This window comes from Pongo abelii, chromosome 10, assembly GCF_028885655.2.
Source record: "Pongo abelii isolate AG06213 chromosome 10, NHGRI_mPonAbe1-v2.0_pri, whole genome shotgun sequence".
NCBI lineage: Eukaryota > Metazoa > Chordata > Mammalia > Primates > Hominidae > Pongo > Pongo abelii.
In genome coordinates, this window is record NC_071995.2 from 67,367,801 (window position 1) to 67,393,793 (window position 25,993).

General features: G+C 38.9%; 1 protein-coding gene across 2 annotated transcripts in view; it reads left to right on the forward strand.

Moving 5' to 3' along the window:
• The first annotated feature begins 1,730 nt into the window (after positions 1 to 1,730).
• The window catches only part of YEATS4 (YEATS domain containing 4), a 30,267-nt gene continuing 6,004 nt past the window's right edge, over positions 1,731 to 25,993 (forward strand). Inside the window, exons 1-6 of one of the 2 annotated variants that reach the window (XM_002823505.6) lie at positions 1,731 to 2,451; positions 5,367 to 5,486; positions 8,212 to 8,278; positions 8,368 to 8,462; positions 13,273 to 13,365; positions 13,455 to 13,542. In XM_002823505.6, coding sequence (XP_002823551.1) covers positions 2,401 to 2,451; positions 5,367 to 5,486; positions 8,212 to 8,278; positions 8,368 to 8,462; positions 13,273 to 13,365; positions 13,455 to 13,542 — 514 coding nt within the window. In that variant the 5' untranslated portion in view covers positions 1,731 to 2,400. The remainder of the gene's footprint in view (positions 2,452 to 5,366; positions 5,487 to 8,211; positions 8,279 to 8,367; positions 8,463 to 13,272; positions 13,366 to 13,454; positions 13,543 to 25,993) is intronic. The other variant, XM_024256447.3, reaches the window with a different exon arrangement.

Genomic DNA, 25,993 nt, shown 5'->3' on the forward strand with positions numbered 1-25,993 from the left:
CCACATGATTCCAGTACAACAGCTTGCGGGGTTCCAAGCCATGTCTTGGCTATGTAAATGCAGCACATAGACTAGCCATGGGAGGGCAGCAGAGGGCCACTACATAGGTGCAACCTTAGGCTTCAAATTCTTGGACCATTCTGATGTGATTAAACTAAAAAAAAATGAGTTTATGCATATCGAGATACCCTGAGGTGTACTAAGGATGAGTCAAGGTAGGGGAGAGAGAGTTGAAGAGTGACAGCTGAGAAACAGAGATAGGACATGTCCAAGAAGTGCCAGGATAACCCAACAACACAGGCTGATTGAGGAAACTGCCAGAGATTAGACAAAGTAGACTGAAGAGAGAAAGCAATGTTTGTTGGAGATTTTGTTTTAGTTTTTGATAAATATTTCTTAGTCATACCAATTGTTTTAAATATAATTACGCCCCCAAACCAAATTTCTACTCTTATTCTGGCAACAGAATAAAAATCAATATCAACGTTTGATCATTTTCAAAGAAACTCGGTTCCTATCTTGGTTGAAATGCAGTGACATCCATATGGCAATTGAGCTCTTCATGTGGCACTAATATAACTAAGCCCTGAGCACATCCCTTGCACTTCTATTTAGTGAAGTCTTTTAAAAAATATTTTCTTAAGAGTTGTTAAATGGAATTACTAAAAATTACAATCAGCAGTATTTTCTACTCTTTTAGCTTATTTTTTTAAAATATTTACCTCCATGCTTTTCAATATTGCACTTACATTGCTTCTTCTTGATTTTTCCATTTTAAGATACTGACTTCCTACTATGGAAGTTAAAGATTAAGCTCTATTTCCTCCTCCTCCATCCCCATCAAGCATAGTACCCTTCTCCAAAGCCCATCCTTCCAAATATAATTCTTTTTTTGAGGGGGAGGGGGGGTCAATACTCAGTTTTTTTTGTTGTTGTTTGTTTGTTTGTTTTTGAGACGGAGTCTCACTCTGTCACCCAGGCTGGAGTGCAGTGGTGCGATCTCGGCTCACTGCAAGCTCCGCCTCCCGGGTTCACGCCATTCTCCTGCCTCAGCTTCCCAAGTAGCTGGGACTACAGGCGCCCGCCACCACGCCCGGCTAATTTTTTTGTGTTTTTAGTAGAGACGGGGTTTCACCGTGTTAGCCAGGATGGTCTCGATCTCCTGACCTCGTGATCCGCCCACCTCGGCCTCGCAAAGTGCTGGCATTACAGGTGTGAGCCACCGCGCCCGGCCAATACTCAGTATTTATGTAACCATAAATACAATTACTTTCCTTTCTTGCACAAGATTTTGCTTTCCCTAGAATTAATAGCTGCATAATTCTTACAGCCGCTTAGTTTTCTGTGTACCTGTCATGAGTTAAACTCCAAACTCTTGGTCAAATCTCCTCTTGAGGATTCAACGCCAGCTGGAATTTTGTCAATTCCATCCTTTTGAAGCAGTGTCTCCCAAAGATTTCTGACCGAATCTAATCTGGATGCATTGCCGTCTATGCCCGTACACAGCTATTGTTCCCGGAGCTCTTTCAGTATCATCTTGGGATCTTACTATTTTCTGTGTTTGTTATTTATTGTATTTCCTGTATTTCATAATTTCCTCCTTGGATTATTCCCTCATTTTGGTGGATCAGATCTACAGGATCTTCCTGGAGGTACTGAGAAAAGTAAGATAGGTACTATTTTTTGTGTGTAGTGATTTAGCACGTCTGAAACTATTCACACACTAGATTGGTAGTTGGATGAGTATTGAAGACTAAATCGGAAGTAATTTTCCCTCAGAGTTTTGAAGACAGTACCGTATGGTTTCCTAGATTCTAACTGAGCAATCTGAAGCCACTCTGATTCTACAGTCTGTATAACCTGGAAGGGTGTGGGATCTCTTTTTCCTCGATGTTCAGAAAATTCACAATGATATGCCTTGACGTGGATGCTTTAATATTTGTGTTGGGTGCTTAGTAGGATCTTTCAGTGTGGAAACTCATCTCCTTAACATCTGGACAACTTTCTGAAGTCATTTATTGATTATTTCCTTCCCTTCATTTTTTTTTTTTTTGTTTGGAACTCCTGGACTGGTCCTGTGATGTGACTGCGGCCGCCAGGCGCGTGCGCAGTGTACACTGCGTGCGCATACGCTAGCCCGTTGCGCCTGCGCCTGGTGCCGCCGTCGCCCCTCCTTCCGCGGCGCTCTCCACCTGCGCGGGCCTGAATGGCCTTCAGGAGCGCAGTCGGCCTGAGGAGTTGACGGTTACTCAGCGCCGCGAGCCCTAGTAACTCGCCCTCCCTCGGCCAGAAACCCTCCGCCTGGGCCCGCGCGAGAGGAGCGCGGCCTCTGAGGGGAGCGGCGACCCCGCCAGCCCCGGTCTCTTTCCCTGGCGGCGGCGGCTTCTTCCGTGGGACAATATGTTCAAGAGAATGGCCGAATTTGGGCCTGACTCCGGCGGGAGAGTAAAGGTCAGTGCCCGGACCGCCCCTCTTCCGGGGTGGCTCTCCCGCCCCGGCTCCTCCCTGCGCGGCGCGGGGAGGGCCCACTGGGTTTCCTTTCGCGCCTTCTCTCCTCGGGTTTGAACCGTGGTTTCAGGGCGGAGAGCGAGTCAGAGCCAATGAGCGAAAAACCGGCGTTCATTGGGCCCCAACTTCCTCGCGTCACTGCCAACTCCCATCCCCGTCAAAAAACAAACAGATCAATGGTGGCTTGGGGAAACCCGGACGTGGCTGCCAGGGAAACGGGCGACTCCGAGGGCTGGGAAAGCTCAGCTTGGTGTACATTCGCTGCCAATCTAGGTTATTGGTGAAGCGGTGACGCCACCCTCCTGGTGTGAAGATAACAATAACTGTAGCAAACAGTTGCTGAGCGCTTACCCGCAGTATTTCCAAGTGCGGTAACTGAGGCACCGAGGCATACGAAAGCTAAGAAAATTTGCCGGAGTTCATGGTGTTCACAAAGCCGCAAAGCAAGAGCATAACACTGTGCCTGGCACATGGGGAACATTCAGTAAATGTCAACTTCTTTTGTTTTTGATGAAATTACCATAGAGCCCAGCGTAATGTTTGACATTGTGATATTTATTTCCCTCACACATCCCCTGGCACGTTAATTTTTTTTTTTTTTTTTTTTTTTTGTGACGAAGTGTCTCTCTTGTTGCCCAGGCTGGAGCGCAATGGCACGATCTCGGCTCACTGCAACCTCCGCCTCTTGGGTTCAAGCGATTCTCCTGCCTCAGCCCCTCTAGTAGCTGGGATTACAGGTGCCCGCCACCGCGCCCGGCTAATTTTTGTATATTTAGTAGAGACGGGGTTTCACCATGTTGACCAGCCTGGTCTTGAACTTCTGACCTCAGGTGATCCACCTTCCTCGGCCTTCCAAAGTGCTGGGATTACAGGCGTGAGCCACCTTGCCCGGCCTTGCACGTTAATTTTTAAGGCAGGACCCACTGGCTCCTGATAACTATTTGTACCCCTTCTGATTTTTATTTATAAAGGAAAGGAAATTTTTCTTTAAAAAGAATCAACCACGGCTGGGCGCGGTGGCTCACGCCTGTAATCCCAGCACTTTAGGAGGCCGAGATGGGTGGATCACCTGAGGTCAGGAGTTTGAGACCAGCCTGGTCAAGATGGGTGAAACCCCGTCTGTACTAAAGATACAAAAATTAGCCGGGTGTAGTGGTGGGCGCCTGTAATCCCAGCTACTCGGGAGGCTGAGGCAGGAGAGTCGCTTGAACCTGCGAGGCAGAAGTTGAAGTGAGCTGAGATCGCGCCACTGCACTCTAGCCTGGGCGACAGAGCAAGACCCTGTTTCTTTAAAAAAAATAATAATAATTAGTAGATTTTAAAAATACTTATCTGTGTGTGTGGGTTTTTTTTGTTTTTGTTTTTGTTTTTGTTTGTTTTGAGACGGAGTTTTGCTCTTGTTGCCCAGGCTGGAGTGCAATAGCGCAATCTCGGCTCACCGCAACCTCCACCTCCTGGATTCAAGCGGTTCTCCTGCCTCAGCCTCCCGAATAGCTGGAATTACAGGCATGCGCCACCATGCCCGGCTAATTTTGTATTTTTAGTAGAGACGGGGGCTTCTCCGTGTTGGTCAGGCTGGTCTCGAACTCCCGACCTCAGGTGATCTGCCCGCCTCGGCCTCCCAAAGTGCTGGGATTACAGGCGTGAGCCACCGTGCCTGGCCGCTTTTCTTCATTTTTATTGTTGTTGGTTACATTCGCTCAGCACTTTTCACATGTGGTAAATCGTGCTCATTGTTCTTCAGATACATTTCTGTAACTGAGCCATTGGTTTCAGATTCATGTGCAACATTCAATATTTTCACTTCAATTGAAATTTTTTATCTTTCCAACATAATCTGTCAATACTCACTGCCTTTGCACTCATCAGATATAAGAAATATGTATGTTAAACTAAGGACAAATGTAGCAAACATGTCATCAGCCGCTATTTACCAAGCTTCAGTCATCCAAGTGACACTTGGCCATTTTTGCCATGTCTGAATTCAACTGTAATATTTATTGTAACATTTACATTTAAATCAATTTATTTTTTAAAAGCCTCTTTCTAAGCATTAACGTTTTTTAAATTGTAGGGTGTTTGTTTTTTTGTTATTTTTTTCCTTGGAGACAGAGTCTTGCTCTGTTGCCCAGGCTGGAGTGCAATGGTATGATCTCGGCTCACTGCAACCTCTGCCTCCTAGGTTCGAGCAATTCTCCTGCTTCAGCCTTCCAAGTAGCTGAGATTACAGATGCACACCACCAAGCCCAGCTAATTTTTGTATTTTTAGTAGAGACGGGGTTTCACCATCTTGGCCAGGCTGGTCTTGAACCTCTGACCTCAGGTGATCCACCTGCCTTGGTGAAATTGTAGGTTTTAATTTCTAGTTACAGTTATTACTATTTTTTAATACTGATTAAACACGTAAGTAAAAAAGTGAAAAATGTTTGACCTTTATTCTACCTCTCACAAATTACTCTTAATATTTATACTATACTTTGGGAAACACTGCCACAGGCTAGGTGATAAGGACATTACCACAGGTGATGCCAGTCACAATTGGCAATTTTTATTTCAATGCCTAGCTTTCAGGTGTTTAAGTAAAGGCCTTTTGCATTTCTTTTAACAACACTAAAAGCGCCTTACATGGTAATTTAAATAAAAGCATTTTCAAAGAGGGAACATTGTAATTATTCTGGTGTTTTTTGTGTTAATATGAAATGAGGATGTGTCTGAAATTGATTTGAGAGAAATCCGTAATATAAGCAAACTATAGATTGTTAGACTGCCATTCTTTAAAACAAGTTTTCAGAGCTCTTATTCTGCATATTTAGCTAATGGTACAATATTCATTTATTTTAAAATTATTTTTCTTTTAGGGTGTTACTATCGTTAAACCAATAGTTTACGGTAATGTTGCTCGGTATTTTGGAAAGAAAAGAGAAGAAGATGGGCACACTCATCAGTGGACAGTATATGTAAAACCATATAGAAATGAGGTAGGCACTCGTTTTTTCTGTAACTGTTTTGCTTAAAGTTGTCTGTAATTTGTTTTGCTTAAAGACAACCTGTAATTTTTTTTTTTTTTTTTTTTGAGACGGAGTCTTGCTCTGTCGCCCAGTCTGGAGTGCAGTGGCGCTATCTCGGCTCACTGCAAGCTCCGCCTCCCGGGTTCACGCCATTCTCCTGCCTCAGCCTCTCGAGTAGCTGGGACTACAGGCGCCCGCCACCACGCTCGGCTAATTTTTTGTATTTTTTGGTAGAGACGGGGTTTCACCGTGTTAGCCAGGATGGTCTCAATCTCCTGACCTCGTGATCTGCCCGCCTCGGCCTCCCAAAGTGCTGGGATTACAGGTGTGAGCCACCGCGCCCGGCCAACAACCTGTAATTTTTTATAGTAACTTTCTGATTATAAAATTGGTCCATTGTAGGAATGTTGTCAAAAAATGTTTGAAAAAATAGAGAACTGTCATCTTCATATGATACTAAAAATCAATTTTCCAAAAATGTTTCCTAATTAAAATTAAGATAACAAGAACTATTTATGCTATAAATACAGTACATTTTCCTAACATCATATCTAAGTTAGTGTAGTATTTAATCAGGAGTTTCAGGAATAAGCAGCTAATTCTTAAAGTAATAATGTGGTAATAAGAATGTGAAAGACAGCTCTGCCGTGTCATCTGATTGCTAGTAATTTTGTTTCACTGCTGAATCTTCAATGCCTGGAACATAGCCAGTACGTAGTAGGTATTTAACAGATATTTATTGAGTGAGTAAATTATTCCTCTATTTAAAACCCTTCAGAGTCTACCCAAAAACTTGCATGTGAATATTGATACCAGTGTTATTCATAATAGCCAAAAAGTGGAAACAATTCATTTGTCTATCAACTGATGAATGGATAAATAAAATGTGGTATAGCCATACAATTGAATATTATCAAGCAATAAAAAGTAAAGTACTGATAAAGTAAAGATGCTACTACATGGATGAAACTTGAAAGCATTGTGCTAAGTAAAAGAAGCCAAATATTAAAAAGGCCACATATTATATGCTTTTATTTATATGAAATGTCCAGAAGGGGCAAATCCATAGACAAAGAAAATAGATAAGTGGTTGCTAGTGGGTGGGGGAGAAAGGGTATTGAGGTAAGTGCTAACGGATATGGCTTTCTTTTGTGTGATAAAAATGTTCTAAAATTGTAGTGATTCTTATGAGACTCTGTAAATATAACTAAAAACCATTGGCTAGGCAAAATGGCTCATTCCTGTAATCTCAGCACTTTGGGAGGCCCAAGCGGGAGGATTGCTTGAGCCCAGGAGTTTGAGACCAGACTGGCAACATAGTAAGACTCCATCTCTACAGAAAAAAAAAGGTATCATTATAGTAAGATTCCAGTTTATTTTGTAAATAATAAAGTTAGATATGAATGTAGATATAAGTAATTTAAAAATTCCTAAAAGTAAATTAAAAAGTTAATAAATGTTACTATTGAATGTGACTTATTGCTTTGCGTTTTTTTATTCTTCTATAATGAATTATATATTTTAAAAGCCACCTTTGCCAACAGAAGCCCTTTTATTTGCCATAACTAATGAATATGCTTCTGTACTTTTAAAATAAAGTTAAGAAAATGAGGAGTTTTTCTACTCAACAGTCTTAGATTGCTTTAAATTAGTTGTCCTTAGCTTTATGTAATATAATTTTTTGTTTGTTTGAGATGGAGTTTCTCTCTTATTGCCCAGGCTGGAATGCAATGGTGCGATCTCAGCTTACTGCAACCTCCGCCGCCTGGGTTTAAGCGATTCTCCTGCCTCAGCCTCCTGAGTAGCTGGGATTACAGGCTCCCACCACCATGCTTGGCTAATTTTTTGTATTTTTAGTAGAGATGGAGTTTCACCATGTTGGCCAGGCTGGTCTCGAACTCCTGACCCAGGTGATCCACCTGCCTTGGCCTCCCAAAGTGCTGGGATTACAGGCGTGAGCCACCGTGCCTGGCATATGTGATATAATTTTGTTCTTTGAAATTGACTATAGATTTGCCTTATATTTCTGTAACAGTACCAGATATGTACTGTTGTTTTAATGGAAAAAAATCAAAATTGATTTAGAATATTATCTATAGGGGTGTATTAAAACAAGATTTGCCAAAAAAAAAGTGAATTTGGGATGTATATTTCTATATATTACAAATCATAAAAGAATTCAACACAGGCTTCCTTTGTTTTTGTTTTTGTTTTTTAAAAAAAGCAAAATAGGCCAGGTGTGGTGGCTCACGCCTGTAATTCCAGCACACTGGTAGGCCGAGGCAGGTGGATCACCTGAGGTCAAGAGTTCGAGACCAGCCTGGCCAACATGGTGAAACCCCCATCTCTACTAAAAATACAAAAAATTAGCCAGGCATGGTGGCAGCCGCCTGTAATCCCAGCTACTTAGGAGGCTGAGGCAGGAGAATTGCTTGAACCTGGGTCAGGGAAGTTGCAGTGAGCCAAGATCATGCCACTGCACTCCAGCCTGGGCAACAAAGCGAGACTCCATCTCAGGAAAAAAAAAAAAAAGCAAAATAACTTCCCAGGTATAATTCATGTTTTTTAGAAAATTAGATTCCATAAAATTTGAAGGGAAGTATGTTTTTTATAAAATTAAGTATATATGCTCAGTGTATTTTTTTCCTAGTTTTCATTTGTAGATCATGAAACTAATTAATTCCTTATATTTTAGGATATGTCAGCATATGTGAAGAAAATCCAGTTTAAATTACATGAAAGCTATGGCAATCCTTTAAGAGGTACAATATAGTCTTTTGAGTCACAATATCCAAAGTTAAAAATGGCTAGGAAACTAAACCGATAATTTACTTTTTTTTTCTGTCTTTAGTTGTTACTAAACCTCCATATGAAATTACTGAAACAGGATGGGGTGAATTCGAAATAATCATCAAAATATTTTTCATTGACCCTAATGAAAGACCTGTGAGTAGCATTAATCTTTGTAAATATAAAATAGATTTCTTAGTAAATGTGAACATGTAATAATACTTAATGAATAGTGTTCATTCAGATGTGTTTTATGTAAATTTATGGCACAATGTATCTTGCCATGAGTTAAGTTTTTCATTTTTAAATGTAGCGCCTTTCAAAATCCTTTTTTTTTCAAGTATGGAAAAAAAACATATAATATGAACATATATTGGAAAGAAACCATGGAAATCAGATGATTACTGCAGCAAAAAAACTTAAAATTATTATTGTCATTCAGTTATTAATAATAAACAAGTTGAGCCCATATGCTGTGTAAAATGGTTTTTATAGTTTTTGGTAGTTAAACCCTAAGAAACAGTGTTTTTGCTTCTTTAAGCTGTCATCAGTACTAGCGCTTCATTTTATATCTTATTTATGAGTCTTTTTTTCATAGCCATTGGCTTTTTCATCTTTTGATCTCTTCTTATCAGATTGTTGCTTGATAATGTAAAAAAAAATCCCTCCAGGCTTTTGCTTTGATCCTTCAGCAACTTTGTTAGGTTGTGATACCCTCATTTTAGAGATCAGGATACCAAGGCTCAGAGGTCAAGTCACTGCTCAAAAACACTCAGTTAATTATGGTAGAGCTAGTTTTTGAACCCAGATATTTGCATTCATACCTTTTTCTAGTATTTTTTCTTTTGAGTAAAACCACTAGGCCTTTTTTTTCTTAAGCCTGCAGGGTCAAAACTCAGTAATGGCTCTCACATTCCACATATGTGGCTGGGGTTTAACTCCAGTTTCAAGGCTTTCACATTCATCACCATTTTATCTTGTTAGAATCACATCATTCTTTTAGCACCAAACATTTACATTTTAATTATCAGATTATATTTTTTAAACTCTGTGTGTATTTTTAAAGGAGCTGAATGTCACCTGGACCAGTATTTCAGCAAACCGGTTCCTAACTGGCTGCATCAGAAACACCTGAGGTGCTTGCTTATTTATTTATTAATTTTTGTGAGGTGCTTTTTAAAAATTCAAGTTCCTAGGCCTCACCTTTTGGAGAGTCTGATTCAGTAGGTTGGGAATGGGGCCAGCACCCTCGGTGATTTTGATGCACAGTGGGATTTGGGACCCAATGGCGTAGACTTACTCTTTTCTTCCTACGTAGGAATTTATTTAGGCAATCTCTCAAATGAGAATCTAGTTTGGGCTTGCATATCTCCAATATGGAGAATTAACTTATGTCACTAAGTAAAACATCGTATTCAAGGTTGGGGTAGTTTTAGTTTTAAGAAAGCTGTACTTCGTTACGCTTCCCTGAACTTTTTACTGATTACTATTCCTACCTTAGTTTTCTTTTCTCGTGAGTAAGCATCCATAGCTCATTTAAACATTTTTTGTGTTTTCATGTGATGAAGTTTTTAGATCTCCTACCATCTGTGTTGCTCTTCAGGGAAACACACTCATGTTATATTTTGTTTGGCAATAATTTTTTTTTTCTTTTGAGACAGAGTTACACTCTGCTGCCCAGGCTGGAGTACAGTGGCATAAACACAACTCACTGCAGCCTCCACCTCCTGGCCTCAAACAGTCCTCTGCCTCAGCCTCCCCGGTAGATGGGACCACAGATGCATGCCACCATGCTGAGTTAATTTTTTATTTTCTGTAGAGATGGGGGCTCACCATGTTGCCCAGGCTGATCTCAAACTCCTGAGCTCAAGCATTCCTCTCGCCTTGCCCTCCCAAGGTGCTGGGATTACAGGCATGAGCCACCATGACTGGCCAAGAAATTATTAAATATTATAGCTGCTATTTGCAAGATATTGTTTAAGGGATTGAGAAGGATACAAAAATGAGACACTGACCTTAATGAGAATAGTTTATTAGGGAAAAGAGAGCATAGAATTTAGCAGATGTTGAGAGGGAGGAGAGAAGCAGCCCATATGTTACTAGAGTAGAAGCTCTTTTTAACTTTGTAAGATTGCTGGGTTTTCATTTTTATTTTGAGAATATGCTGCCTTACCTCCTTGTCTCCTCATCTGTTACCCCTTATCCCCAGTTGGAAAATAAATCTATGAAAGAAATCATTATATCCTGTAACCTCATTATGAGACAGCTCTTGAAGTCACTCTTAGAAAGATATAACCTATTGCACTGCTGTAGTAATTAATCTGTTGAATAGATTCCCATATAGATTTACATAGGCCTGAATTTTATTCTCTAAAAAGTATTATAGGGTTTTTTAGTATTATTAAACTATTGTACTTTTTCAGTAGTTGGCTCTTACAGAAAATGTCCAGTGAAGGTTTATTTAAAATATCTAAGAAAGACAACTTGGTTGGAAGGTAACTTGTGATTTACTTCTGCTACCCAGTAACCTATTATACAGATCAAGCCACTATAAAAACAATGGTTGTTTCTAAAAGCAAAATGTCAAATTGAGTTTTCATTCCTAGAAATAGGGATTTCTAGGCAAGTATAGGCAGTTTCATTGTTCTAAGAATTTTCAAACACCACTCAAAATTACAGACATCTGTCTTGAAATGTTTTTATTGCCTATATCTGCATGAATGCCTCTGGAAGTCTGAATAATAAATTTAGGGAAGGACAGTTTTACAATGTAATTGTAAGAATTTTTTAATTGTGAAAGTCAGATGTGCACATGGTTTTAAGAGAAGATTTTTGAAATAAGTATAAGTCTTCTGTATTAGTTTTCTGGTACCATAAACTGGGTGGATTAAAACAACAGAAATTTATTCCCACAGATCTGGAGGCTAGAAGTCCGAAATCAAGGTGTTGGCCATGATTTTTCCAAAGCCTTTAGGGGAGCATCTTTCCTTGCCTCTTCCAGCCCCAGATGTTCCTTGGCTTTTGGCAACATATCTCTAATATCTTCCTCCATTGTCACATGGACTTATCTTTCTCCCTGGTCTCTGTGTCTTCTTCTCTTAGAAGGACACCAGTCATATTGGATTGTGGTCCACCCTAATGACTTCATTGTAATTACACCTGCGAAGACCCTGTTTCCAAATAATGTCACATCCACAGGTACTGAGAATTAGGGCTTCATATCTTTTGCCTGCATTTATAGTCCCAGTTACTTGGGAGGCTGAGGCAGGAGTATCATTTGAGATCAGGAATTCAAGACCAGCCTGGGCAACATAGTAAGACCCCATCTCAAACAAAATACACCTTTTGCAGGGAGTTCACAATTAGCCAATAACATCTTTATCCCATCTTTGACCTCTTTTCCAAGAAAACTGCTTTTTAACAGTTACCTGTTTTCAATTCCTCTAGAAATTACTCACTCCCATGCATCTCATATATTTAAATCCCTAATATTGGATTTCTCAGCTTCAGATAGTATCTTTCAGTGCCTAATGATTGATTATAGGTGATCCTTTTTCTTCCTCTTTCCAAGTTTCTTTTTTTCATTTTGCTGAAGGAATTTTTTCAGAAAGGATGCCTGAGAAATAAACTTTCAGAGATATTGCCCATCTGAAATGTCCTTATTTTTTCTTCATACTTCATTGTTGGGGAGAAAAATTCTAGGCATTAAAGGTAGATATGCTTTCTTGTCTATGAGTGGAGAGAGAAGGGAAGGTCAAGAGGCCCAGCTACCCCATAGCATTCTTGACTTTGATACTTGCCAGTTCTGAGCTTGGAGCACTGTAGGGCTCTTGGGAGCTCTGGCTCACACCTCTGAGGCAGTTTTCTTAAGTTTTCAGGTTGTGGTTTTTCTCCGTTATTGTTTATTATCCTTCTTGGTAGACTCATCTGCTTTCTGTCTGTTCCAGAAATTTGTTAAATTATGTGCTTTAAATAATTTGATATGTAATTCATGCTCTCTTATTTTGCTGTTATTTTAGTAGAATTGTGTGCATTTCCCTCCTCCCCTTTCTACATTCTTAGTGCATCATCTTGAGCCTGGAAGATGTCCTTTAAGTAGGATATTTCCACTTGCTGAGCCATGTCCAGGGAAATCTGACATTCTGTTAATTGAGCTAGATTGTCTTTAGGGGGAGTTGATGGTGCTTGTTTAAATTCAGTTGCAAGAAATTTTATATTTTCTGACTTTTTCAGTGTACCCTTCCTTGCTCCCTATTTCATGACTTTTTTGAAGAGTAGCATTCTCTTACAATTATGCTAGCTAACTTTTTGGAAAATTATTTGAGGTCTGGTTTTCAGAACTTCAACATGAACTCTGATGTTTTCCCAACTAGATTTTATTTTGCTAAAATAATCACACGTTGTGCTGCAAAGCTTTTCCCTTGATGTCTTACTATACCTGTTTTTAAGTATTTGAAGACATGTTGCTCTTCCCAAAGTGAATTATTACTGACCAACTTGTTATTTATTTATTATGTCATTTATGTAATAATCGTATAGATCCCCAAAGAAATTATCTTTCCCTCGCTGAACTTTTTCATTCCCCACAGTAAATTTGTAAACTCTAATCTTCAAAGCAGTCACAATCCACTTGTGTAAGTAAAAGAATTCATGTTTTAGTGATTTCTCAGTTTAATTTGTATAGCTTTATCTTGTGTTATTTTTAGTTTCCTCTCTAGAGATTCTTGGACAGATTCTTAATTACCCTCTAAAGAGTGTTCATGTTAGGTAGATACGATTGGATCTAATAGGAAAATAAAGGTACAGAAAATTTGGGTGATTTACTGCAATAAGTTGCAGTTGAAACAAGATCATGAATTTGACATGTATATACTTATTCCAGTCTCTATTTCAGTTAAAAAAAATGCCAGTGTCTTGTGATGATAAAAACCATTGCACAGATTTGACATCTGTTTTTATTTCACAGGTAACCCTGTATCATTTGCTAAAGCTGTTTCAATCAGACACCAATGCAATGCTGGGGAAAAAGACAGTGGTTTCAGAGTTCTATGATGAAATGGTAAGAAGATTTTATAATGACAGTTTTAAAAGGATTTGAAGTTGGAGAACTTTGAAGTTATTGGGTTTTTGTTCATTCTATCCCATTAGATATTTCAAGACCCAACAGCAATGATGCAACAATTATTGACAACATCTCGTCAGCTAACATTAGGAGCCTATAAGCATGAAACAGAATGTAAGTGCTATGCATTCATAATTCTGAAAAATAATATATTCTGTAATAGTGAAAGGGTTGTAAGATTAGTGCCTTTTACACTTTAAAAAAAATGATATAGGTAAGTTTTTTAGGTGTTAAAAAACACAGTTTGTATTACAGTAGAACATGTAAAAAGGATGTTTTAAATTGTTCCCAAGTAGGCCTGCTTTCAAGAAGGGTGAAAGACAGCCTCTCACATTCTCTGAAGTACTGTTTGTCTGTTTTATTCCCTAATTACATTTAAGTGTAGTTTTTTATTAGTCTTGCTTAGCCTATCATTTTCTGTTTACTAGTCTTTGCTAACAAAATCTGTGTGAAGAACCTTGCAAACCATAATTATACTTTTATGTACTGTGAGCTAGTTTATCTTGTATTTTTGCTGATGTCATTTTACATAGTTTCAGATTAATGCTCAAGTGTTGACTACCTGAATGCCACATTGATAATCGGTCATGTTGTATTTTCTCTCTAAGCTGACATGGTCTCAGAATCCTGTACGCATTAATCTGTGCATCTATTCTCAGTCATTTACAATTGGCATTTAATATGAAATCTATTTGACATCCCTGTGTTAACACTGATGTTACTGTTCAGTCATTTCTTTGATTATTCATTCGTTACAATATATAGTGAGTACCAGTTAATGCCAACCATTGTTCTAGGTGCTAGCTGCTGAGGTTAGAGCAGTGCCTGAATCAGACAAAAAGCCCTATCCTCATGGGCCCTACATTCTAGTGGGAGGAAAACAGGTATTAAATAAACAGAACAAGGAAGTATAAGGTAGTGATTAGGTGCTATAGAGACAAAGTGGGGCAGGGAGCATCTTTGGTGGGAGGAGATGGTTGGAGTTTTAAATACTGATATCAAAATATCAGTCAGGAAATGCTTTCTGAGCATTTGGAGACCTAAAGGGGTAAAGGAGTGATCTAAGGGAAGGATATTATATGTAGAGGGAGCAGTGAGGACAAAGGCCCTCAGGTAAGTGCATGGCTGAAAAACAGCAAGAAGTCCAGTGTGACTAGAGTAGAGTGAACAAGAGGATGAGGAGTGGGAGATGAGATCAGAGAAGTTAATAGGGGACTAGGTCATATAGGGACTTGTGGGTAACTATGAGGACTTCAGATTATTAAACTGAGGTGTGAAGTCATTTATCAGTTTTGATCAAAGGAATGACATCAGATTTAACTTATTTAAAATGTTTAATTTTGTGGGTATATAGTAGGTATATATATTTACTGGGTACATGGGATATTTTGATACAGGCATACAATGTCTAAAAATTACATCCAGGAAATGAGATATCCATCACCTCAAGCATTTACACTTTTTGTTACAAATAATCCAAATATACTCTTTTAGTTATTTTTAAATGTACAATTACATTATTATTGACTATAGTCACCCTGTTGTGCTATCAAATACTTAATTTATTCATTCTTTCTATTTTTTGTACCAATAACCATCTTTCACCCACCTACCCACTACCCTTCCTACCCTCTGGTAACCGTCATTCTACTCTGTTTTCTCTATCATCTGACTTCAGTTTTTTTTTGTTTTGTGTTGTTTTTTTTGAGACAGAACCTCGCTCTATTGGCCTGGATGGAGGGCAGTGGCATGATCTCGGCTCACTGCAACCTCTGTCTCCCAGGCTCAAGTGATTCTCCTCCCTCAGCCTCCCGAGTAGCTGGGATTACAGGTGTGTACCACCACACCTGGCTAATTTTTTTTATATTTTTAGTAGAGACAGGGTTTCACCATGTTGGCCAAGCTGGTCTTGAACTCCTGACCTCAGGTAATCCACCCACCTTGGCCTCCCAAAGTACTAGGATTACAGGCATGAGCCACCACGCCCGGCCTAGTTGTTTTAATTTTTAGCTCCCACAAATAAGTGAGAATATATGATGTTTATCTTTCTGTGCCTGGCTTACTTCACTTAATATAATGACCTTCAGTTCCATCCATGTTGTTTGGAATGACAGGATTTCATTCCTTTTTTATGGCTGAATAGTACTCTGTTGTGTATATGTACCATATTTTCTTTATCCATTCATCTGTTGATGGACACTTGGGTTGCTTTCAAATCTTGGCTATTGTGAATAGTACTGCAATAACATAAACATGGAAGTGCAGATATCTTTTTGATATACTGACTTATTTTCTTTTGGATATATACCTAGCAGTGGGATTGCTGGATCATATAGCTCTCTTTTTAGTTTTTTGAGGAATCTCCAAACTGTTGGTCATAGTGGTTTTACTAATTTACATTCCCACCAACAGTATATAAGGGTTCCCTTTTCTCTGCATCCTCACCTGCATTTGTTGTTGCCTGTCTTTTTGATAACAGCCATTTTAACAGGCATGAGATGACATCTCATTGTAGTTTTAATTTGCATTTTTCTGATGATCAGTGATGTTGAGCACCTTTTCATATACCTGTTTGCCATTTGTATGTCATCTTTTGATAAATGTCTATTCAGATCTTTTGCCCATTTTAAAATCAGATTCTTAAGGAGTTGTTTGAGCTCCTTATATATTCTGATTATTAATTCTTTGACAGATGGGTAGTTTGCAGATATTTTCTCCCATTCTGTGTGTTGTCTCTTCACTTTGTTAATTGTTTCCTTTGTGGTACAGAAGTTTTTTAACTTGATGTGATCCCATTAATCCATTTTTGCCTTGGTTGCCTGTGTTTATAGGGTATTACACAAGAAATCTTTGCCCAGTCCAATGTCCTAGAGAGTTTCCCCAATGTTTTCTTTTAGTAGTTTAATAGTTTGAGATCTTAGATTTAAGTCTTTAATCCATTTTAATTTCATTTTTGTATATGGTGAGAGATAGGAGTCTAGTTTCATTCTTCTGCATATAGATATACAGATTTCCTGGCATTATTTATTGAAGAGACCATTTTTTCCTCAAGTATATGTTCTTGGCACCTTTGTCAAAAATGAATTCCCCGTAAGTGTGTGGATTTGTTTTTGGGTTCTGTAGTCTGTTCCGTTGGTTTATGTATCTCTTTTTCTGCAAGTACCATGCTGTTGTGGTTACTATAGCTCTATAGTATAATTTGAAGTCAGGTGATTCCTCCAGTTTTGTTCTTTTTGCTGAGGATAACTTAGGCTATTCTGGATCTTTTGTGGTTCCACATAAATTTTAGGTTTTGTTTGTTTTTTTTTTTTTCTATTTCTGTGAAGAATGTCATTTGTATTTTGATAGGGATTGCAGTGAATCTGTAGATTGCTTTGGGAAGTATGGGCATTTTAACAATATTGATTTTCCAGTTCATGAACATGGAATATCTTTCCTTTTCTGTGTGTTCTCTTCCATTTCTTTCATTACTGTTTTATATTTCTCATTGTACATATCTTTCACTTCTTTGGTTAATTCCTAGTTATTTAATTTGTAGCTGTGGTAAATGAGATTACTTTCTTGATTTCTTTTTCAGATTGTTCACTGTTGGCATATAGAGATTGTTTTATATTTCTCATTGTACATATCTTTCACTTCTTTGGTTAATTCCTAGTTATTTAATTTGTAGCTGTGGTAAATGAGATTACTTTCTTGATTTCTTTTTCAGATTGTTCACTGTTGGCATATAGAGATGCTACTGATTTTTTTGTATGTTGATTTTGTGTCCTGCAACTTTACTGAATTTGTTTATCAACTCTTAATAGCTTTTTTGGTGGAGCCTTTAGGTTTTTCCAAATATAATATCATCTACAGGCTGGGCGTGGTGGCTCATGCCTGTAATCCCAGCACTTTGGGAGGCCAAGGCAGACGGATCACCTGAGGTCAGGAGTTGAAGACCAGCCTGGCCAACGTGGCGAAACCCTGTCTCTACTAAAACTACAAAAATCAGCCAAGCGTGGTGGCATGTGCCTGTAATCCCAGCTACTTGGGTGGCAGAGGCAGGAGAATTGCTTGAACCTGGGAGGCGGAGGTTGCAATGAGCCGAGATTGCACCACTGCACTCCAGCCTAGGCAACAGAGTGAGACTCTGTCTCAAAATAAATAAATAAATAATGATAATATCATCTACAAACAAGGCTAATTTGACTTCTGCTGAATTTTATCAGGTCCTTTTTCAGCATCAATTGAAATGATCATATGGTTTTTGTCCATTATTCTGTTGATATGATGTATCACATTGATTTGCTCATGTTGAGCGATTCTTACATCCCTGGGATAAATCCCGCTTGGTCATGATGAATGATCTTTTTAAGGTGTTGTTGAATTCTTTTTGCTAGTGTTTTGTTATGAATTTTTGCATCAGTGTTCATCGGGGATATTGGCCTGTGGTTTTCTTTTTTTGATGTGCCTTTGGTTTTGGTGTCTAGGTAATACTGGCCTCATAGAATGAGTTTGGAAGTATTATTTTCTCAATTTTTTGGAATAGTTTGAGTAGGGTTGGTATTAGTTCTTCTTCAAATGTTTGGTAAAATTCAACAGCGAAGCCATTGGGTCCTGGGCTTTTCTTTGCTGGGAGACTTTTTACTACAGCTTCAATCTTGTTGCTTGTTACTGGTCTGTTCAGGTTTTGGATTTCTTCATGATTCAGTCTTGGTAGGTTGTATGTGTCTAGGAATTTATCCATTTCTTCTAGATTTTCCAATTTATTGGCATATAATTGCTCATAGTGGCCACTAATGATCCTTTGAATTTCTGCACTATCAGTTTTAATGTCTCCTTTTTCATCCTTTATTTTGAGTTTTCTCTTTTTTCTTAATCTGGCTAAAAATTTGTCAGTTTTGTTTATCTTTTCAGAAAACCAACTTCTTGTTTCATTGGGCTTGTATTTTTTCTTCATTTCAATTTTATTTATTTTTACTCTGATCTTTTTTCTTCTACTAACTTTGGGTTTGGTTTGCTCTTGCTTTTCTCATTTTTTACAATACATCGTTAGATATTTTATTTGAAGTTTTTCCTCTATTTTGCTACAGACATTTAAAGCTACACATTTCCCTCTTAGTACTGCTTTTGCCGTGTTGTGTTTCCATTATGTTTCAATAAATTTTTCAGTTTCCGTCTTTCCTTCCTTCCTTCCTTCCTTCTTTTCTTTCTAACTTTTTTGGAGCTGGGGATCTCGCTGTGTTTACCAGGCTGGTCTTGAACTCTTGCCCTCAAGCGATCCTCCCATCTCAGCCTCCCAAAATGCTGGGATTACAGGTGTGAGCCTCCGCACCTGACCCAATTTTTCAATTCTTAATCTCTTCATTGACCCACTGGTCATTCAGAAGCATATTGTTTAAATTCCATGTGTGTGTATAGTTTCCAGAATTCCTCTTGTTATTGATTTCTAATTTTATTCCATTGTAGTCAGAGAAGATACTTCACATTACTTGTTTTTTTTAAAAAAATGTTTTATGACTTGTTTTGTGGCCTAACATATGGTCTTTATCCTTGAGAATGATCCATGAGGTCAGGAGAAGTATGTGTATTCTGTAGCCATTTGATGAAATGTTCTGTAAATGCCTATTAGGTCCATTTGGCCTATTTTGCAGATTAAGTCCAATGGTATTTTTTGTTGATTTTCTGTCTGGATGATCTGTTCAGTGCTGAAAGTTGGATGTTGAAGATGCCAGGTATTGCTGTATTGGGGTCTATCTCTCTTAAACTCTAATATTATTTGCTTTATGTATCTGACTGCTCCACTGTTGGGTGCATATATGTTTACAATTGTTATATCCTCTTGCTGAATTGACTCCTTTATCATTATATAACGACCCTGTCTCTTTTTATAGTTTTTGTTTTGCAATCTGTTTGTCTGATATCAGTATTGCTACTCCTGCTCTTTTTTGATTTTGCATGCAATATCTTTTTTTTTTCATTTGCACACAATATCTTTTTCCATCCCTTTATTTTCAGTCTATATGTGTCTTTATAGGTGAAGTGTGTTTCTTGGAGGCAGTACATCATTGGGTCTTGTTTTTTCATCCATTCAGCCACTCTATGTCTTTTGATTGGAGACTTTAGTCCATTTACATTCATTGATATTGATATTTACATTCATTAGTATTGATAAGTAAGGACTTCCGCCATTTTATTTTTCTGATTGTTTGATGGTCTTCTCTTTCTTCTTTCCTTCCTTCCTGTTTTCCTTTTAGTGAAGGTGATTTTCTCTGGTGGTATATTTTAATTTCTTTTTATTTTTTGTGTTTCTCTTTTATGTTTCTAGGTTTGAGCTTACCATGAAGCTTGCAAATAATATCCTATAACCCATTGTTTTAAACTGCTGACAGCTTAACACTGATTGCATAAACAAGCAAGCAAAAAGAAAGCAATAAACACTTTATATTTTAACTTCATCTCCCCACTTTTAACTTTTTGTTGTTTCTATTTATATCTTATTGCTATCTATGTCTTGAAAAATTGTAGTTACTATTTTTGATCAGTTCATCTTTTCATATTTCCACCTAAGACTTGTGTAGTTTACAAACTGCAATTACAATGTAATAATATTCTTTGTTTTTCTCTTTACTTGCCAGTGAGTTTTGTATCTTCAGATGATTTCACATTACTTATCAACATGCTTTTCTTTCAGATTGAAGAACTCTTCAGCATTTCTTGTAGGGCAGCTCTGGTGTTGATGAAATCTCTCAGCTTTTGTTTGGGAAAGTATTTCTCCATGTTCGAAGGCTATTTTCACCAGATGTACTATTCTAGGACAAAAGGCTTTTTTTCCTTCAGCACTTTAAATGTCATGCCACTTTCTACTGGCCTATAAAGTTTCCACTGAAAAGTCCACTACGAGATGTATTAGAGCTCCATTGTATGTTACTTCTTTTTGTGTTTATTTTCTCTTGTTGTTTTTAGGATCCTTTCTTTATCCTTGAGATTTATGAGTTTGATTATAAACTGCCTTGAGGTAGTCTTCTTTGTGTTAAATCTCCTTGGTGTTCTATAACCATCTTTTACTTGAATACTGATATTTTTCCCTGAGTTTAGGAAGTTCTCTATTATTATCGCTTTGAATAAACTTTCTACTCCTATCTCTGTCTATCTCCTCTTTAATTAAGGTCAATAACTCTAAGATTCTACCCCCACCCTGCCTTTTTATTTTGAGACAGGTCCTGACTTTGTTGCCCAGGCTGGAGTGCAGTGGCATGATCTTGGCTCACTGCAACCTCCGCCTCCTGGGTTCAAGCACTCCTCTCACCTCAGCCTCCTGAGTAGCTGGGACCCATAGGCACATGCCACCACTATGCCCAGCTAATTTTTATTTTTTTTTTTGGTGGAGATGGTGTTTTGCCACGTTGCCCAGGCTAGTCTTGAACTCCTGGGCTCAAGCAGTCCTCCATCCTTGGCCTCCCAAAGTGCTGGGATCATAGGTGTGAGCTGCTGCACCTGGCCTGGATTTCCCCTTTTCTAGGTTATTTTCTAGAACTTGTAGATGTGCTTCATTTTCTCTTGTCTCATCTCACTGTGAATTTGCAAATAGCCTGTCTTCAAGCCCACTAATTCTGTGTTCTGCTTGATCAGTTCTGCTATTAAGTGACTGATGCATTCTTCCGTATGTCAGTGGTGTTTTCAACTCCAGAATTTCTGCTCAATTCTTTTAATTTCCATTTATTTATTAAATTTATGTGATAGGATTCTAAATTCTTTATCTGTGTTATCTTGAATTTCTTTTGAGTTTCCTCAAAACAGCTATTTTGAGTTATCTTTCTGAAAGGTCACATATCTCTGTCTGTTAGAGATTGGTCACTGATGCCTTGTTTAGCTCGTTTGGTGAGGTCATGTTTTCTGGATGGTCTTGATACTTGTTGATATTCATCAATGTCTGGGCATTGCAGAGTTAGGTTTTTGTTGTAGTCTTTGTAATCTAGGCTTGTTTGTACCTGTCCTTGGGTAGGCTTTCCAGGTATTTGAAGGAACTTAGGTGTTGTCATCTGAATTTTTGGTCACTGCAGCCATATCTGCATTAGGGGATACCCCAAGGCCCAGTAATGCTGTGGTTCTTGCAGATTTGTAGGGTACCACTTTGGTGGTCTTGGATAAGATCCAGAAGAATCCTCTGGATTAGCAGGCAGAGACTCTTGTTCTCATCCCTTACTTTCTCCCAAACAAACGGAGTTTCTGTTTCTGTGCTGAACTGCCTGGACCTGAGAAGGGATGACACAAGCACCCCTTTGGCCACCACCACTGGGACTGCCTTAGGTCAGACTTGAAGCCAGCACAGCACTGGGTCTTGCCCAAGGCCCACTGTAACCGCTGCCTGGCTGCCACCTATGTTTGCGTGAGGCCCTAAGGCTCTATAATCAGCAGGTGATGAAGTCAGCCAGTATCGGGAAATTCAGCCAGATATCGGGCGAAATTCACCCCCAATATTTCACGTAGGTTCTTTTCTATTTTCCCTAAGTGTCAGCCGGTCTGAGAAATAAAGGGACAGAGTACAAAAGAGAGAAATTTTAAAGCTGGGTGTCCAGGGGAGACATCACATGTCGGCAGGTTCCGTGATGCCCCACAAGCCGCAAAACCAGCAAGTTTTTATTAGTGATTTTCGAAAGGGGAGGGAGTGTATGAATAGGGTGTGGGTCACAGAGATCACGTGCTTCACAAGGTAATAGAATATCACAAGGCAAATGGAGGCAGGGCGAGATCACAGGACCACAGGACCGGGGCGAAATTAAAATTGCTAATGAAGTTTTGGGCACACATTGTCATTGATAACATCTTATCAGGAGACAGGGTTTGAGAGCAGGCAACCGGTCTGACCAAAATTTATTAGGTGGGAATTTCCTAGTCCTAATAAGCCTGGGAGTGCTACGGGAGACTGGAGCTTATTTCATCCCTACAGCTGCGACCGTGAAAGACAGCCGCCCCTGAAGTGGCCATTTCAGAGACCTACCCTCAGGGATGCATTCTCTTTCTCAGGGATGTTCCTTGCTGAGAAAAAGAATTCAGCGATATTTCTGCCATTTGCTTTTGAAAGAAGAGAAATATGGCTCTGTTCTGCCCGGCTCACCGGCAGTCAGAGTTTAAGGTTATCTCTCTTGTTCCTTGAACATTGCTGTTATCCTGTTCTTTTTTCAAGGTGCCCAGATTTCATATTGTTCAAACACACATGCTCTACAAACAATTTGTGCAGTTAATGCAATCATCACAGGGTCCTGAGGCGACATACATCCTCCTCAGCTTACGAAGATGACAGGATTAAGAGATTAAAGTAAAGACAGGCATAGGAAATCACAAGGGTATTGATTGGGGAAGTGATAAGTGTCCATGAAATCTTCACAGTTTATGTTTAGAGATTGTAGTAAAGACAGGTGTAAGAAATTATAAAAGTATTAATTTGGGGAACTAATAAATGTCCGTGAAATCTTCACAATTTATGTTCTTCTGCCATGGCTTCAGCCGTTCCCTCCATTCGGGGTGCCTGACTTCCTGCAACATCTCTCCCTTTCTTTGTATATAAATGTGCCATGGTGATGAAGGCTTGTTCATTCTCTTGATTTTTACGCAGGATTCTTTGACTGGTCTGGCACACTAAAAACAAGCCGATTAAACAGAGAAACATAATTCCAAAATTTACTACAGTGGAGCCCCCAATAGACTTAATCCAAGTCGTGGAGTTTAATCCATAAAGATTTTCTGCCACCTGATCTAACGCCTCAGTTCCAGGCACAATGGATAAGTGAGCTTGAGAGGCTTCAAAAATTTGTTTCTTTAGTTTAGTTATGTCAGTGATAAATTATCTTCCCTACCCAGAAGGTGTCCTTTGACCATTTCCCATGAATGATCAGTCTCATTATAGGAATATGGGGTGATACAGAAATCCAAAGTATTCCAGTTGCACTGCATTTGTATGCGATGTTCGAGACTCACCACCCAATCTCCAAGCCAAATAACAGACTGTCTTAAATCATTCATTTGATTAGCTTGTGTCCATCCCTTAAGGGCACTGAGTTTCCCTGGGCCGCGGGTAGGTCCAGAGATTCTGTCCAGGAGCCAGGGCCTGGAGTTGGAAACCTTAGGAATAATCCTGGTGCTGTGTTTTACTGTGGCCGAGCTGGCACCCAAGCTACAAGACAGCGTCCTTCCCATTCTTCCCTCCCCTTTTTCCAGGCAGATATTCTTTCCCTGTGTCCACCACTACCATAGGCCCACAAGGAGTTCTGTCAGGGTACCACCAATATTTACTTAAGGCCCAAGGGCTCCTCAGTCAGCTTGTGTTGAATACTGCCAGGCCTGGGACTTTCCCTTCAGGGCAGTGGGCTCCTCTCTGGCCTAGGTAGGTCCAGAGATGCTATCCAAGGGCCAAGGCATGGAATTGGGGAGTTGGTACCAAAGCTTAAGACGAAGTCCCCTTTACTCTTTCCTGTGTGTGGAGGCTGTCCCAATAATTCAGATTTGGTAGAATGGTGGCTTGGACCAGAGTGATAGCAATGGGAGAAGACATTAGATTTTGGACCTGTTTTGAAAATAGGTACAGTAGGATTTGTTGATGCTTTGAATAATGAGGTATTGGAGAAAGAAAAGCAAAGGATGACTTACATGGTTTTGGGCCTGAGGAACTCCAAAAAAGTCATTGCTTTTTACACAGGTGGGAAGTCTTGGAGGAACAGGTTTTTGCAATTCAGAGTACAGCTTTGGCTGGCCAGGTGTGATGGCTCATGCCTATAATCGCAGCACTTTAGGGGGGCCAGGATGGGAGGATTGCCTGAGCCCAGGACTTCAAGACTAGCCTGAGCAATGTAGCAAGACCCCATCTCTACAAAAAAAATTTTTTTAATTTTCTGGGTGTGGTGGCACATTCGTGTAGTACCAGCTACTCAGGAGGCTGAGGTGGGGGGATTACTGGAGCCCAGGAGGGCAAGGCTTTAATGAGCTGTTATCATGCGACTGCACACCAGACTGAGCAATACAACAAGATTCTGTCTCAAAAAAAAAAAAAAGTGCAAGTTTGGACATGATGGGTGTGGGATGTCTGTAAGACATGTAAGTTGAGATGTTGAGAAGGATGTTGCACCCTGGCATTCAAAGAGAGGAGAGGTCTAGGCTGGAGACATAAATTTGAAAGTTAATACAATTATAAATTATGAGACCAAATGGTATCATCAAAGGAGTAAGTGAAGATAGAAAAGAGGTCCAAAGACTGAGAGACCTGGGCACTCCAAAATTTAAAGATTGAGGCGATAACCAGCAAAGGGAATGAAGAACAAACAGCAAATATGGAGGGAGAAAAATTAGGTGCATGTAATGTCCTCACAGCCAAGTGAAAAAAGTGTATCAGGAACTAGAGAGTGTCTAATACTCCTGATAGGTCAAGTAAGATGAGGGCCCAGTAATTGGATAGAGTAAGATGGAGCTTCTTGATGACTTTAACAGGAGCAGTGTAAGGAGAACAGTAAGGTCAGAAGATCACTTACTATATTCTTATAGTAAGGTCAGAAGTGGATAAGAGAACATCAGATAAGATAAATTTGAGACAGACACTGTAGACAACTCTGTCTTGAAGCCTGGCTGTAAAGGGGAGCAGTAGTCTTTGAAGCAGTAGCAGAAGGAAGATACGGGGTCAAGAGGGTATTGTTTTCAGGGGGAAATAAACTAGTATATTTGTAGGCTGAAAGGGAGTGATTCAATAAAAGAAGAGATGGAGGGATGGTAATGAAGTGGGGAGGGAATTGCTGTTTAACAATTAGTGTTTATAGAAGTGTTTTGTTTATATTTTCATAAAACACTTGATTAGGACTTAAAAGATCTGGGTACTAATTATAATTTTGTGACTTAGGTAGTCATTGAAAATTTGTATGCTTTAATTTCTTTATCTGCAAAAATGTTATGAACATAAAACAGTTAAGTATATGATCACTTTGAAAAGGTAAAAAGCACTACTGTGCTTCATTATTGATCACTCTCTTCTTTCTCTCATACCGTGAAATGTGCCCATTCATGGCAGAAAATTCTCTTAAAATTCAAGTGCTCACATTTTTGTTTTTAACAAAACTATCATCATTTATTTATGTATAACAAGTAGGTATAAATAATGTGTTTTGTGAAAAGGCTATAAATCTGTTTCAATGTGTTAAATCTTATGTATGGAGCTGTATAACCTCGGGAAGTTTTTATCAATAAATTACGTTTTCTGTGTGATCTTTAGTTCATTTTCTTAACAGTACCAAATCAATAAGGAAGAAAAGTCTAATTCCATAAATGGTGTTGGCATAATTGGTAAGCTTTTGGGAAGAAAACTTAATTTTGATCATCACTTCATAGTACTTACCAAAACAAATTCCAGTTTAGTTAAAGATATTTAAATGTTTTTTTGAAAATCAGTCAGCCTGTTTTTTGAAAAATTAGATTACTGGCTATCCTGGCTAGGAAGGACTTTCTATATTTAAAGTGTTAGGAAAAATCACATTAAAATAAGGATAGACTTTATTAAGTATATTTAATTTCTGCATTTCCAAAAGGCAAAGAAGAAAAGTTTGCA